This window comes from Trachurus japonicus, chromosome 20, assembly GCF_045865225.1.
Source record: "Trachurus japonicus isolate A0001 chromosome 20, Traja_1.0".
NCBI classification, from domain to species: Eukaryota; Metazoa; Chordata; class Actinopteri; order Carangiformes; family Carangidae; genus Trachurus; species Trachurus japonicus.
The window spans coordinates 26,630,532-26,642,754 of record NC_140926.1 but is presented as its reverse complement, the minus strand read 5'-3'; the positions used below and the strand labels follow the sequence as shown (position 1 = coordinate 26,642,754).

General features: G+C 42.3%; 1 protein-coding gene and 1 long non-coding RNA gene across 2 annotated transcripts; one reads left to right on the top strand and one right to left on the bottom strand.

Annotated features, from left to right (window-relative positions):
• The first annotated feature begins 122 nt into the window (after positions 1-122).
• Positions 123-9,799, top strand: rmc1 (regulator of MON1-CCZ1). The gene is made up of 21 exons (XM_085763068.1): positions 123-331; positions 774-850; positions 1,205-1,289; positions 1,593-1,649; positions 1,759-1,845; positions 2,068-2,208; positions 2,294-2,397; positions 2,484-2,573; positions 3,423-3,528; positions 3,624-3,732; positions 5,010-5,054; positions 5,162-5,215; positions 5,397-5,525; positions 5,811-5,917; positions 6,012-6,131; positions 6,552-6,629; positions 6,726-6,830; positions 7,834-7,902; positions 8,064-8,151; positions 8,374-8,511; positions 9,675-9,799. Exons 1-21 carry the CDS (start codon positions 233-235, stop codon positions 9,752-9,754), a joined length of 1,968 nt encoding a protein of 655 aa, XP_085619194.1. The 5' UTR covers positions 123-232; the 3' UTR covers positions 9,755-9,799.
• Positions 9,800-11,229: 1,430 nt separating this feature from the next.
• On the bottom strand, positions 11,230-11,513 carry LOC146967030 (uncharacterized). The gene is made up of 2 exons (XR_015034482.1): positions 11,371-11,513; positions 11,230-11,340 (listed from the first exon to the last, which is right to left on the bottom strand). It is a non-coding gene; the product is annotated as an uncharacterized LOC146967030 (long non-coding RNA).
• Positions 11,514-12,223: the final 710 nt, after the last annotated feature.

Here is a 12,223-nt window from a genome sequence, read left to right as displayed (position 1 = left end):
TAGAACATATGAACATATTAGAAGGTACAATATTTAACACAAGCGCCACACACAAACTAAGAATTTAATAGTTGATTAATAAAGCAAGCCTCTTTTATTCTGAAGGAGCTAAAGGCAGCCTTGTCGTCTCTTCCGGTTCCGCTGCTACAGCTACCAGGAAGCTAAAGTGAAGTGAAGTAAAGTAGTGGTAAAGCTGCAGACAGCTGTTCTGTGTGTCGGCTGGTGTGTGAGGATGAGTGAGGAACATTACCTGGAGCTGTGTGAGAACCCGGTGCAGTTTGAACACGCGTCCAGCGTCAATAACGTCTTCTTCGATGAGGCTAACAAGCAGGTGAGCTAACGTCAGTTAGCTTGATGTTGCTAACGTGGCTAGCTGTCAGTATAAAGAAAATGTCGTTAAAAGTATGTTAACAAAAGTCTGTACATGTAACAGACGAGGTCTAATGTGCTCTCTGTGAAGTTCTCTGGCTTTACGTGGCATTTTGTTCAACAAAACAATCAATAATGAAAGATCATCAAGACCTGGGACAGAAAATACAACTTGATATTTATAACACATTCATAGTAAAGGTAAGTCTCTGGAGCTTTAGGACTTCCATACTTTATTAGTTGTAATGAGACGGTCTATAGGGCTGTAAGACTGTAAACATGACATCTGCTTCAACATGTCAGTGGTGTAACTGTAACTGTCTCTGGACTGAGCAGCACAAGGTGCAGATATGCTGTAGTGTGTATACATCTCACATATTGTATCTCCTGTTTTCTGGCTGTAGGTGTTTGCGGTGCGTTCAGGTGGAGCCACAGGTGTGGTGGTCAAAGGCCCAGATGACAAGAGCAGTGTTGCCTTCAGGTACTTGAAACACTTGCACACTTGAAGGAATCTCAGATTGACAGGCTGAAGGACGGTTATTGAATTCAACTACACAGTGTAGTTCAGTAATTCCTAATCTATGGTTTGTGCCCCCCCTGAAGGGCCACCAGGGGCCACAAGGTGATTAACAGGAGAGGGGCAGAGTAGAAAACTAAGCTAAATTCAGATTTACAAATTTGCATTGACTGCTTTGCCTCAGACACAGACTCAATCAAGTAGGTACTTTTCTATTTTAATTTTAACCATAAGCTCCTTTCTCATTTCAAATATAAAGTTGACACCTGTCCACCTGACAATAATAACACATATTATAACCATGTTTTCCCCACACAGAATGGATGATAAAGGAGAGGTGAAGTGTATCAAGTTCTCCATTGGAAATAAAATCCTGGCAGTACAGAGAACCTCAAAGTCTGTGGTGAGTTGTGAACAGCAGCACCAGAGTAGTGTCCATGTCCAGTGTCTGACTCTCTCCAAAACCCTAACATGTGGAAGGAAATGAGGAATACTCAGGTCAATGGAAAACCAGTGAGCTCATCAATAGAATTCAGCATGTGAACTTCTGCTTAGTGAAACAAATCCGTCTGTGGGAATAATGTTATTATTAATGATTTAATTATTGTATTAATCATACACAATGACTGCAGCTCTGCTTTTGCCTTGTTACCTCAACCTAAAGACTCCAGAGTTATTGAACTAGTGATTCTGTCTTGGTTTGTAGGATTTCATCAACTTCATCCCTGACTATCCACACACTGAGTTCACCCAGGAATGCAAGGTATGTTACATGAGTGGTGAGGAGGAATCAGCTGATCAACAGTTTGAATAAACAACACTTAAACAGTGCTGTTTTATAACAAGACATTTGTCTTTTTATTGTCTTGCAGACAAAGAATGCAAGTGTTCTGGGTTTCTGTTGGACTAACTGGAATGAGATTGTCTTTATCACAGACCAGGGGATAGAGTTTTATCAGGTAGTCTGACATACTTTCATTTGTTGCACATTAACACACATGCAGTAATTATATACACACAATAATTCTGTTATCATTGTTGCCTCTGGCCCAGGTTGTCATGTAAATGAGAACCGATTCTCAGTTGACTTAGCTGGCTAAATCTAGAAAATAAATAAATAAAACAGTTGAGTCTGGACACATAGTCTCTTGTGTGTGTTAAGTGTGTGTTTGTGTGCGCAGGTCTTTCCAGACAAGCGCAGTCTGAAGCTGCTGAAGAGTCAGAGTATTAATGTGAACTGGTACCAGTACTGTCCAGAGACTGCTGTCATCTTGCTGTCCACCACTGTGCAGGGAAACATCCTGCAGCCCTTCGCCTTCAGGGTGACACAGCTGCTTCTTCTCTGTTCTAGACACACACTTTAGTTTTTGGTTTACTGGCCACTTCATTGTTATTTCCTTTTTTCAGAATGGGACCATGTCCAAAATGTCCAAGTTTGAGATTGAGCTGCCTGTCGTCCCCAAACCCGCTAAACTCAGCCTGTCAGAGAGAGACATCGCCATGGCAACAATGTGAGCCACCTTAAAGCTTAAAGCCCTTTGGGTTAATTATTTGATGTGTGTGTCTCTACCCACCTGTCCCCTCTCTGTGTCTGTAGCTATGGACAGCTGTATGTGATGTACCTGAAGCATCACTCCAGAACAGCAAACAGTCCCAGTGCAGAGGTAGTACTGTATCACCTACCAAGGTACACACACACACACGCTGCCTGTATTTAATGTAATTAAATTACAGATGAATCAAATAATCTGCAGTGCATTTGCTTAAAGGGACATTGTGTAACTTCTCCTGTTATCTATTCATGAAAATTGATTATTTGGTTCAAAAGTCTGTTTTTCATTAACCAGTAATCCCCCCCATCAACAAAGTGAAGTGTTCCTTTCAGCTCTGAATGAGCCGTTCATATCATTCATATCTACATGGAGCGGGTAAGCTCGGTGCTGCTGCCATGTGGTGTCGCCATGTTTTTACGTTCAGTGGCAGCGTGACGGTAGGAAACCACGGAAACTCAGCGGAGACACCGGAGCTGTCGGCTCAGGTGGAGGTGGCGTCTGTGAAAAGTCACCGCGGTAACGCAGTGAGGAGGAATGGAGCCTTACACTGATGCTGCATTCACCTGCAGTCGGCAGACGGCCATCGGTAACAAACCAGATGTCATTTTAGTCACAGAAGTCCAGAGAAAGCCGGTAAAACGTGGGTCAGGTCAACAATACCACATCGCCATGACAACATATTGTCACGTGTATTGTTTTGCCTGGTGCTGACGGACCACTTGTTTACATAGAGGCTTGTTTATGCCGTTACGTGCAGCAGCTGTCGTCCATCAGCCGTCTGCCCAATTTCACGTGAATGCAGCATGAAAAATACCATTGAGTTGCTTGTGATATACAACCACAACGCTAGATGGGAGGAATTCCTACACAATGTACCTTTAACAGATAATTGAATTCACTGAGCACAGATTTGGTTTCAACTGTATACATGAACATCTGAGTGCTTACAGTCTGTCTTTTTGTGTGTGTTTGTGTGTGTTCAGGGAGGGTGCGTGTAAAAAGAGTCACGTGTTGAAGCTGAACACCACAGGGAAGTTTGCTCTTAACATCGTGGACAACCTGGTGGTGGTTCATCACCAGAGCACACAGGTCAGTGTGTGTGTGTGTCTGCACATGTGTGTAGATGAAGTGTGAGTTTGTCTGCTGTGTTTGACTTATTGTGCGTGTATGTACGTTTGTCTCAGACATCTCTGATCTTCGACATCAAGCTGAAGGAGCCGGACTGTGCCGTCAACACACACCAGCCGGTCCTGCCTGCTCGCTCCATACACCCGTACAGGATCCCACTGGCAGGTAAACACACACACACACACACCTCCCTCGTCACCATGTCTGCTTTCTCTTGACTTGATCATTCAGCCTGACTGTGGTTTAAGAGGAACCACGACTATGACAACTTGTAGGCTGCAGATTCATGTTGGTATCAGTCATATTAATGTGATACAGAACTCATTCTAGAGGTCCAGTGTAATTGACAGTGACGTCAAATGGATAACCACATATTCCACCGTCTTGTTTTTCTGATTGTACAGCAACAAACATGTCATCTGTCCAACATTTTCAATTCAAACCTGAATGTTTTTGAGGGACAACACACAAAATACCACTCAATCTGAAGCTCAAAATGAAGACGATCAAAGACATGAGGAGACAAGAGCGTGTGAGAGCGTGTGTTGTAGAGATTAACCGTATTCCAATATAAATGATGTCAGAGATTAGCATTATTTTATTCAGAGACTAGCATTATAGTGGCATTATTTACAGCCTACATTATGAGGAAAATAATGAATTTCCCTTTGGGGATTAATGAAGTAGTTTGTTAGCCTGACAAGCCAGACTATATCATTAACATGTCTAGTCTGGCAACGACCGGTAGACCTCGGCTCAATCCAGGGGGCGGGATGAAGGCTGTCTTTCAAACTGCCTCTGCACGCAATAGGGTAGTGCTACGACCAATCAGAGCAAAGAGCAGGATGTCGTTAGCCTGACAAGCCAGACAATATAATTAAAATGTATGTCGTCATCGCGTTAAGCCCGCCCAACGACTCTCTAAACAGATAGAGCGCTGTGATTGGTGAACACAAACGGTGTTCGAGACTCAAAAAGTTCCTATGGCTCGTTTCTAGACCCACCTACGGAGCAAATATATTTTCTGCTGCTAGGGTGCAGCTAGATTTCTAGGCTAGTAGTTTGTATTTGTCAGATTTAACAGTAGAACACACGGCAGGATGCTGACAGGTAGATGTCCCGTGCATCACAGCAGAACTTTGAAGGCGACAGGTAGCCTGAATCCAGACATGAACCCGTGACCATCTTTCACCTTTTGATTGGAAATTGCAGCCAAACGCAGAATAATGTGGTGTTGTGATGTGCAACCTCTTTACCCCCCTGCCCCCAGGGTGCATTGCACAGGTAGAATAATAGCTGCCTCCATAGGTAAACAGATATACTAAACAATATGGATTTTTTAAGCAATGACAATAGTTATCTGTGAGACTATGAGAAGACTGATTGTTTATTCAAGTGGTCATAGTGGGGGTTCCTTTTCAGTATGTCTTGTGTCTCTGCAGGTCCAGCGGTGGTCCCGTCTCAGCCTCCTGTCCCCTGTCAGCTCTGTATCCTTCTACACACGCCTCATTGTATTGACCGTGGTCACCGTCTGTTCACATCCTTTACATGTTACCTGTTGGTTTTCTCCCACTGACCTTGACCATCATCCCAGACTCTTCCTCCTGGAGCGTCTTCCAGCCTGACATCATCATCAGCGCCAGTGAAGGTGTGGGAACACACACTGTCACACTGTGGATGAAATAACACCTTACACTGAATCTTCTACTCAAATGAAATGAATGTGTTGAAGCAGCAACAGTCTGAGTGTTCTGAGGAGTTTTCTCATCCTCAGCCTTCATGGTGTGTGTGTGTGTGTGTGTGTGTGTGTGTGTGTGTGTGCGTGTCAGGTTACCTGTGGTACCTGCAGGTGAAGCTGCCTCCAACTGTGAACCTGCTGCAGGACAAAGGCAAACTGATGGACTTCCTATTACGGCGGAGAGAATGCAAGATGGTCATCCTGTCTGTCTGCTCACAGAGTACGAGTCTTTTTATCAGGAAGGCGACCCAGAGGAAAGAAATGAAACTGTTATCAAATCTAAAGATGATATATTATATAGGACCTGCAACACAAAACAGTAAAGGGATAAAAATATCACTTATACATATATATACACATTATATATACATACATATATATATATATGTATGTGTGTGTGTGTGTGTATAAGTGATATTTTTATCCCTTTACTGTTTTGTAAATATGTAATATATATATATATATAACCCATGAAATATCTAAAACCAAGTGTTTGTTCCTTCAGTCCTGGAGGGGGGTGAGAAGGGAAGTCTTCCTGTAGTAGCCACCATTTTTGACAAGCTCAATCAGGTGTACAAGGAGTACCTGGAGGCAGAGCAGAGCTACACTGTGGTGAGTGACAACCCACAATCTCAACGTACAGCATACACACACACACACACACACACACTCAGTTGTTTTCAAAGGGTTGTGTTTTCCACTGCAGGCCATGGAGTCTGGTCCGAGCCGAGGCAGCGCGGCCCAGAAACGTCCGGTCAGAACTCAAGCCGTCATCGACCAGTCAGACATGTACACACACGTCCTGTCGTCTTTCACAGAGAGGAAGGTACACAGACACACACACATTATACAAAGGACACACACTTTCTCGTGGTTGACTGTTGACTTGTTGCGAGGCTGTTCTCTAAAACCTCCTGCTGAAACATTTTGTTGTTCAGAGGAGTGTGTCCTGTCAGATTTTGGTTTATTGTGCGTGTAGGGAAATATTTTATATGTATGATATGTTTGTACATATCCAGTCTTTCGTATTTTATTTTATTTATTCATTTATTTTTTACATAATCAGATTGGATTAATTGAACTTCTTTTATCAGGTTTAGACAGTTGGTTTTTAAAGCTAATCTGTGAACTGTTTATCAATGACGAGTAAAGCCAGAATAATACACACACACACACACACACACACACACACACATTCAAAATAAATTGAAATAATAAAAAGTACGATTGTGTGTGTTTCCTGCAGGGGATGTCCCATAAGTTCATCATTGCAGTGCTGATGGAATACATCCGCTCTCTGAACCAGTTCCAGATCACCGTGCAGGTACTGTTCAAATGCTGAGTCATATTGACTCATTGTGTTTTTTGTCTGAGAACATTCCGGCTGATGGGCTGCTCCTTCTCTCTTCCTGTCTTCCAGCACTACCTGTATGAGCTGGTGATTAAAACCCTGGTGCAGCACAACCTCTTCTACATGCTGCACCAGTTCCTGCAGTATCACGTCCTCAGTGACTCCAAACCACTGGTGAGCTGCAGAAACCTTTCTACTGCATCTAGTGTACTTAATGGCCATTTGTAGCTCATACAACCCCACTTCAAAAAAGCTGAACTATCCCTTTAAACTCATGCTGGGGAAGTTTCACAACAGTACCAAGCAGAGCAGCAACTAATCATTTTGTTCTTGTTTAAGAAGCTGGGAAAAGTTCTGCTCAAACATGAAACATTCAAATTCAAACTAACTTAGAGTTGATGAAGGCTCATTCATTAATTTTCTCTACACGGATCGATTAATTGATTCAGCTTGAGTACCATGCCTGTGATTGGACAGAAACTGGTCCCCAACCACTACAGTCTGAATGATGTCATGTGAGACTCACATAGAGAGCCTAAGCAGAAGCAGGAAGTAACGGTCGCCATGGGACCTCAATTCAGAAAAAGTCTCCATGTAAGTGAACGGGAGTCAAAGTTTTATTTCATGATCCGATTGAATTGTGCCATGAGAAAAAAATATGACCTCTACCTGTTTAAAACATCACGTTTCATGCAGAGAAATCAGCAGTTTGTTGTAAAACTATTGTAGAATAAAATTCAGAATTCAGAATCCGTAACCAGAAAGACTCCAGGTGGCGTAGGTGACGTCACCAAATGCTGCCCTTTCCCGTGTCAGTTGGTGACGTATTTATTGTGGGACACCAGATCTGTAGTCTGTAGAGCGTCTTCTCACTAAATACATTCTTCTGTTGCCGTTTTACAACAAACTGCTGATTTCTCGGCATGAAACGTGATGTTTTAAACAGGTAGAGGTCATATTTTTTTCTCATGGCACAATTCAATCGGATCACGAAATAAAACTTTGACTCCCGATCACTTACATGGAGACTTTTTAGACGTTACTTCCTGCTTCCGCTTAGCCAGACTCCATCTGGTCTGAAACCAGTTTCAGTGAATAAGAAGTGTGCGTTCAACAGTAGACCTGCAGGCTGTCAGGATCATGTCCAGTCAGTTGTCTGTCTCTCCTCTGACCCCAGGCCTGTTTGCTCCTGTCTCTGGAGAGCACCTATCCTCCTGCACATCAGCTGTCACTGGACATGCTCAAGGTATGCAACACAAAAACACACACACACACACACACACTTAAATGGAAATTCAGGCATCTAGCAGCAAGTTGACAGATAAACTGTAACTAAACTAATCTAGAGAAACTAAAAAAGAGTGTGTATATCTATATCTAATTGATATAATGTGTGTGTGTTGTCAGCGTCTGTCCACAGCCAATGATGAGATCGTTGAGGTGCTCCTGTCCAAGCAGCAGGTCCTGGGTGCACTCAGGTTCATCCGGAGTGTAGGTGTGTTGCTCTTCGTCCATCTACACTACACTGTAACACTTGTGGTGTCACATTATGTTGATGAGAGAACATGTTATTACGACAGTTTATTGACCTGGTCCTGTCTGAACTCAGTCCAGTCAACAGTCTGTGGTACACAGATCAGCTGTGTGTCTCCATAGTAACTTCAGAAGGCATGTTGTCCTGCAGTGAGCTAACCCTGCTCCTCCTCCCTGTGGACAGGTGGACATGACAATGTGTCGGCCAGGAAGTTTCTGGACGCAGCGCGACAGACCGGAGACCAGATGTTGTTCTACACCGTGTTCCGGTCGTTCCAGCAGAGGAACCAGCGGCTGAGAGGAAGCCCCGGCTTTAACCCAGGCAACAACACACACACATTCCACTGTTCCTCTGGAACTACTCCAGCTGTGTACACCGTCTTCTAATATGTTAACAAATAACTGTTTTCTTAAAGCAGAAGTAAGCGGAATGTTTGTGTTAATATAAGTCTTAAATAGTTGTATCTTCCGACAGCAATCACTTACATAGAGTGTGTCAGTCACTCTGCTCTGCTGTAAGCCGAGGAGAAAACTTTCCTTGTATCCTACAACCTTTATCCAATGAGGAGAGAGAACGGCATAAAGGGGCGGTCCTCTCTGTGTGTACAGCCAAGGGATGCACGTGAATGTGTTGACGTAGGGACGAGGGCGGGGACTGCTTACTCCATCGGCTGACAGGAAGTTAGACAAAACCACCGGATCGCTTACTTCTGCTTTAAACTTTATTTTTTTTAAAGAAGTCATTGGTTTTACAGTATATATAGAAAAAAGAGGGAAAAAAAGAACATTAAAAAAAGAGGCACAGATGGAGGAAATAAAATGCACAGGGGGAATAACGTGTACATTTTAAGAGATAGGGCTAGGTCCAGGGTTTAGAGACATTTCAGTCCTTTTTGTTCTATTTGCCCACAGCCTTTCCTTTATATCAAAACAGGGCGAAACAGGCTCATTTGGGTGTCCAATAAGCATTGAGAGAATACCTAGAGTATGACATTAAGGGGCACTGTACTGATACAAAAACAGGGTGCGAGCGATATAGCGCTGCAGCTGAGCAATTAGCGCGATATAGCGCATTTAGCGTGCGCCCTTGTCTGTGTCAGGCAGAGATCAGAGATGGTGTTTTTCACCAGCTCTCATCTCTGCCAGTCAGCCTCTCAAACTGCCGCCTCTCTCGTGTGCGGGCGCACCGCACGTAGACACACGTGAGAAAAAAAAAAAAAGTTGAATTTTTTTTTTTTTTTTTCCGTTAATTAATGGGAAACACTGGAGCCCATCATAAAACACATGCTGGATTTATTATGTCTTTACAGGAGAAGTTCTAATTGTTGACAATGATTGCACATTAATAAATAAAAGCTGCTGTTATGTCTGTTCTGCAATCTCTTACTGTTGTACTGTAAACTCCAACTCATTAGTGCAGGGGGAATGCTTAATGGATTTACCACATACTAATGTTTCTGTGTGTGTGTGTGCGTGTTTTAACAGGAGAGCACTGTGAGGAGCATGTGGTCCACTTTAAGCAGCTGTTTGGGGATCAGTCGCTGATGAAACCGTCCACAGTGTGACTGTGAACAAAGCAACATGTGGGAGAAATGTTGATGGACATCAGAGATGGACATCAGAGCTAATCTAACAGTCAGTCTGATCCCAGGTCAGGCTCAGACTGAACCTCTCAGTGAGGATGATGAAGTGAAGATGAGCAGTCTGTTTATCATGTATGCTGTGTATTATCATATCAACAGATACACATGGGTGTGTATGAACCTGTTCACTCTGCATGAAGACATGTGTATATACTGTATGAGGTGTTTATTTTGTATGATAAAGATCATTTCACTAACAACCTGTGTTTTTAAATGATGGCACTGAACTGTATGAAGTAACTATGGAAATATATTTTAATGCTGATTCTGAAAATAAAGATATATACTGTCAATACCTTGTAATTGTGTAGAAGAGTGTTAATTTGTTTGCTGCAAAATAATTCTAAAATGATTAACTAATCAGCCATGATGGGATAATGAGATGTAATGTCAGTTTAGTAACAAAATGATAAAAGAACGACAAACATCACAGGGTTTGATTCACACACCTTTCATTGATATAATCTTTATTGCTTTTTCTTATTGGGTTGAATACAGACCAGGTTTACATCTCTTGACATTGTGAAACTGTCATGTACTAATGTGGGAGGAGAGGGCAAACGAGGGGATGGAAGGAAGGATGGAAACACAATCACAGAAAAGTCTGAAGTTTTCCACATGATTGTGAGTTAATGCTTTCTGATTGAGGTCCAGCATGTATGTGTGTGTTTGTGTTGGTGGAGGGATGTGTTTAAATCTTCTCTCTGACGTTCCCTTTGACCTCTGACCGGGACAGATAGTTCAACACGAGGCTTCAACCACAAAACAAAAAAAAGGCTTTAACCAAATGTCCGAGTGAGAGGGGAGAACAGAACAAAAATGTCACATGTTTCCGGCTGTAAAAGCACCAAAGAGTAAATGACATCTTCTCTGCCAGGTGATGACAAGTTCACAGTCAAGTGCTCAATGTAGTGATTGACAGTTCTAAATCATTATTTTAGAAAAAGACAAAATAATCAGGACTTGGAAAATTGCAACTCAGGAAGTAAGAACATGAAGTATTTCTGATAATGGATTTGTGAAAGACCCTGAGAGCAAGATTATATATATTTATATATATATATATATTTATATGTGTGTGTGCGTGTGTGTGTGAAAAGAGATGGAGAAAGGAGAAATCATCCATAATTGAACAAATTAGATTGACATGCAAAAAAATACTAACCTAAAACTCACCCTTAACTGAACACAAAATGGATTTTCACAGTTTTATACGCATTTATATGTCAGAGAGAAAAAAAATATAAGCACAACAAAAACCACATCTCAGCCAAACTAGAAATAAACAAAAGAACCAATAGACCCAGACAGTCTGTTCTCAACTCATATACAGGAGATCTACATAAAGCTTTTTGGATTCAGAGGGATTTCTTATTGCTAAGTCCGAAACACACCACGGCCTGCTGCGCCCTACGGCAAGCCGCTTAGTCCACAACACAAACCATCACTTCTGCAGCATAAATGTGATATTTTTAATACATGGCTTTCTTCTCAAGTCATTGTAGAAACTAAACTCACATCCACCCAGACACACACACACACACACACATACACACACACAAACACACACACACCTGGGCTCCAAATAAATATATTTAAAAACAGTCCATGTGCATTCAAATGGAAGTCCAGTATTCATATGGCCGTGCACGCACATGCATACTCACAGTCAGATGTACATGAATGCATATTCCCGAGGGAGAGGGGTGTACAGAGAGCGCAAACACAACGCACAACAGTAGAGAGAGAGAGAGAAAGAGAGTTTCTGAACCGAAACAGCCGACCGACAAAATCAGTAATTCATCAACAAGTGAACTCAAAGTTTAGAAGAGTAACTGAACACTGTCCATCACATCAGCTCCGGTTTCTAGTCATCACATTCTGGTCACTGAGAGGAGAGTCTAGCGACCAAAGTCTTCAGATTTTTACTAATCATTTCTAATTCTATTCAAGTTCATCTCAGCACATTTTCATAGAACTGAAATGACGTGTTGTGATGATGTTGCAAAGTCAAGGAGGAAGCTGTGACGCTTGAAGCCTCCTCTGTTGGGACGTCAACTTCTCTGCAAAAGAAACATGGTTTTAGAGAAAAACCAGGACTCAGTGGTACCAGATGTTTCTTCAGTAAAATGTGAACTTCCTGTTCAGTTTGTGACCAAGCTCCAGATTAACATTTTCGTCAGCACACACACTGTTGTCATGTGTTTGGGCTCAAAGTTTTAAACTGTCAAATTCAATTAGGGCTGGACCAGGTCTTGGACAAGGAACCTCCCACTCTCTTTCTCTCTTGATTCTAACATGATACTCCACTGTAGTAGTACTAGTAGTAGAAGTAATAGTAGTAGTAGTAGTAGTTTTGGAAGTTGTTAGTGCCAGTTCACAGCAGCGTCC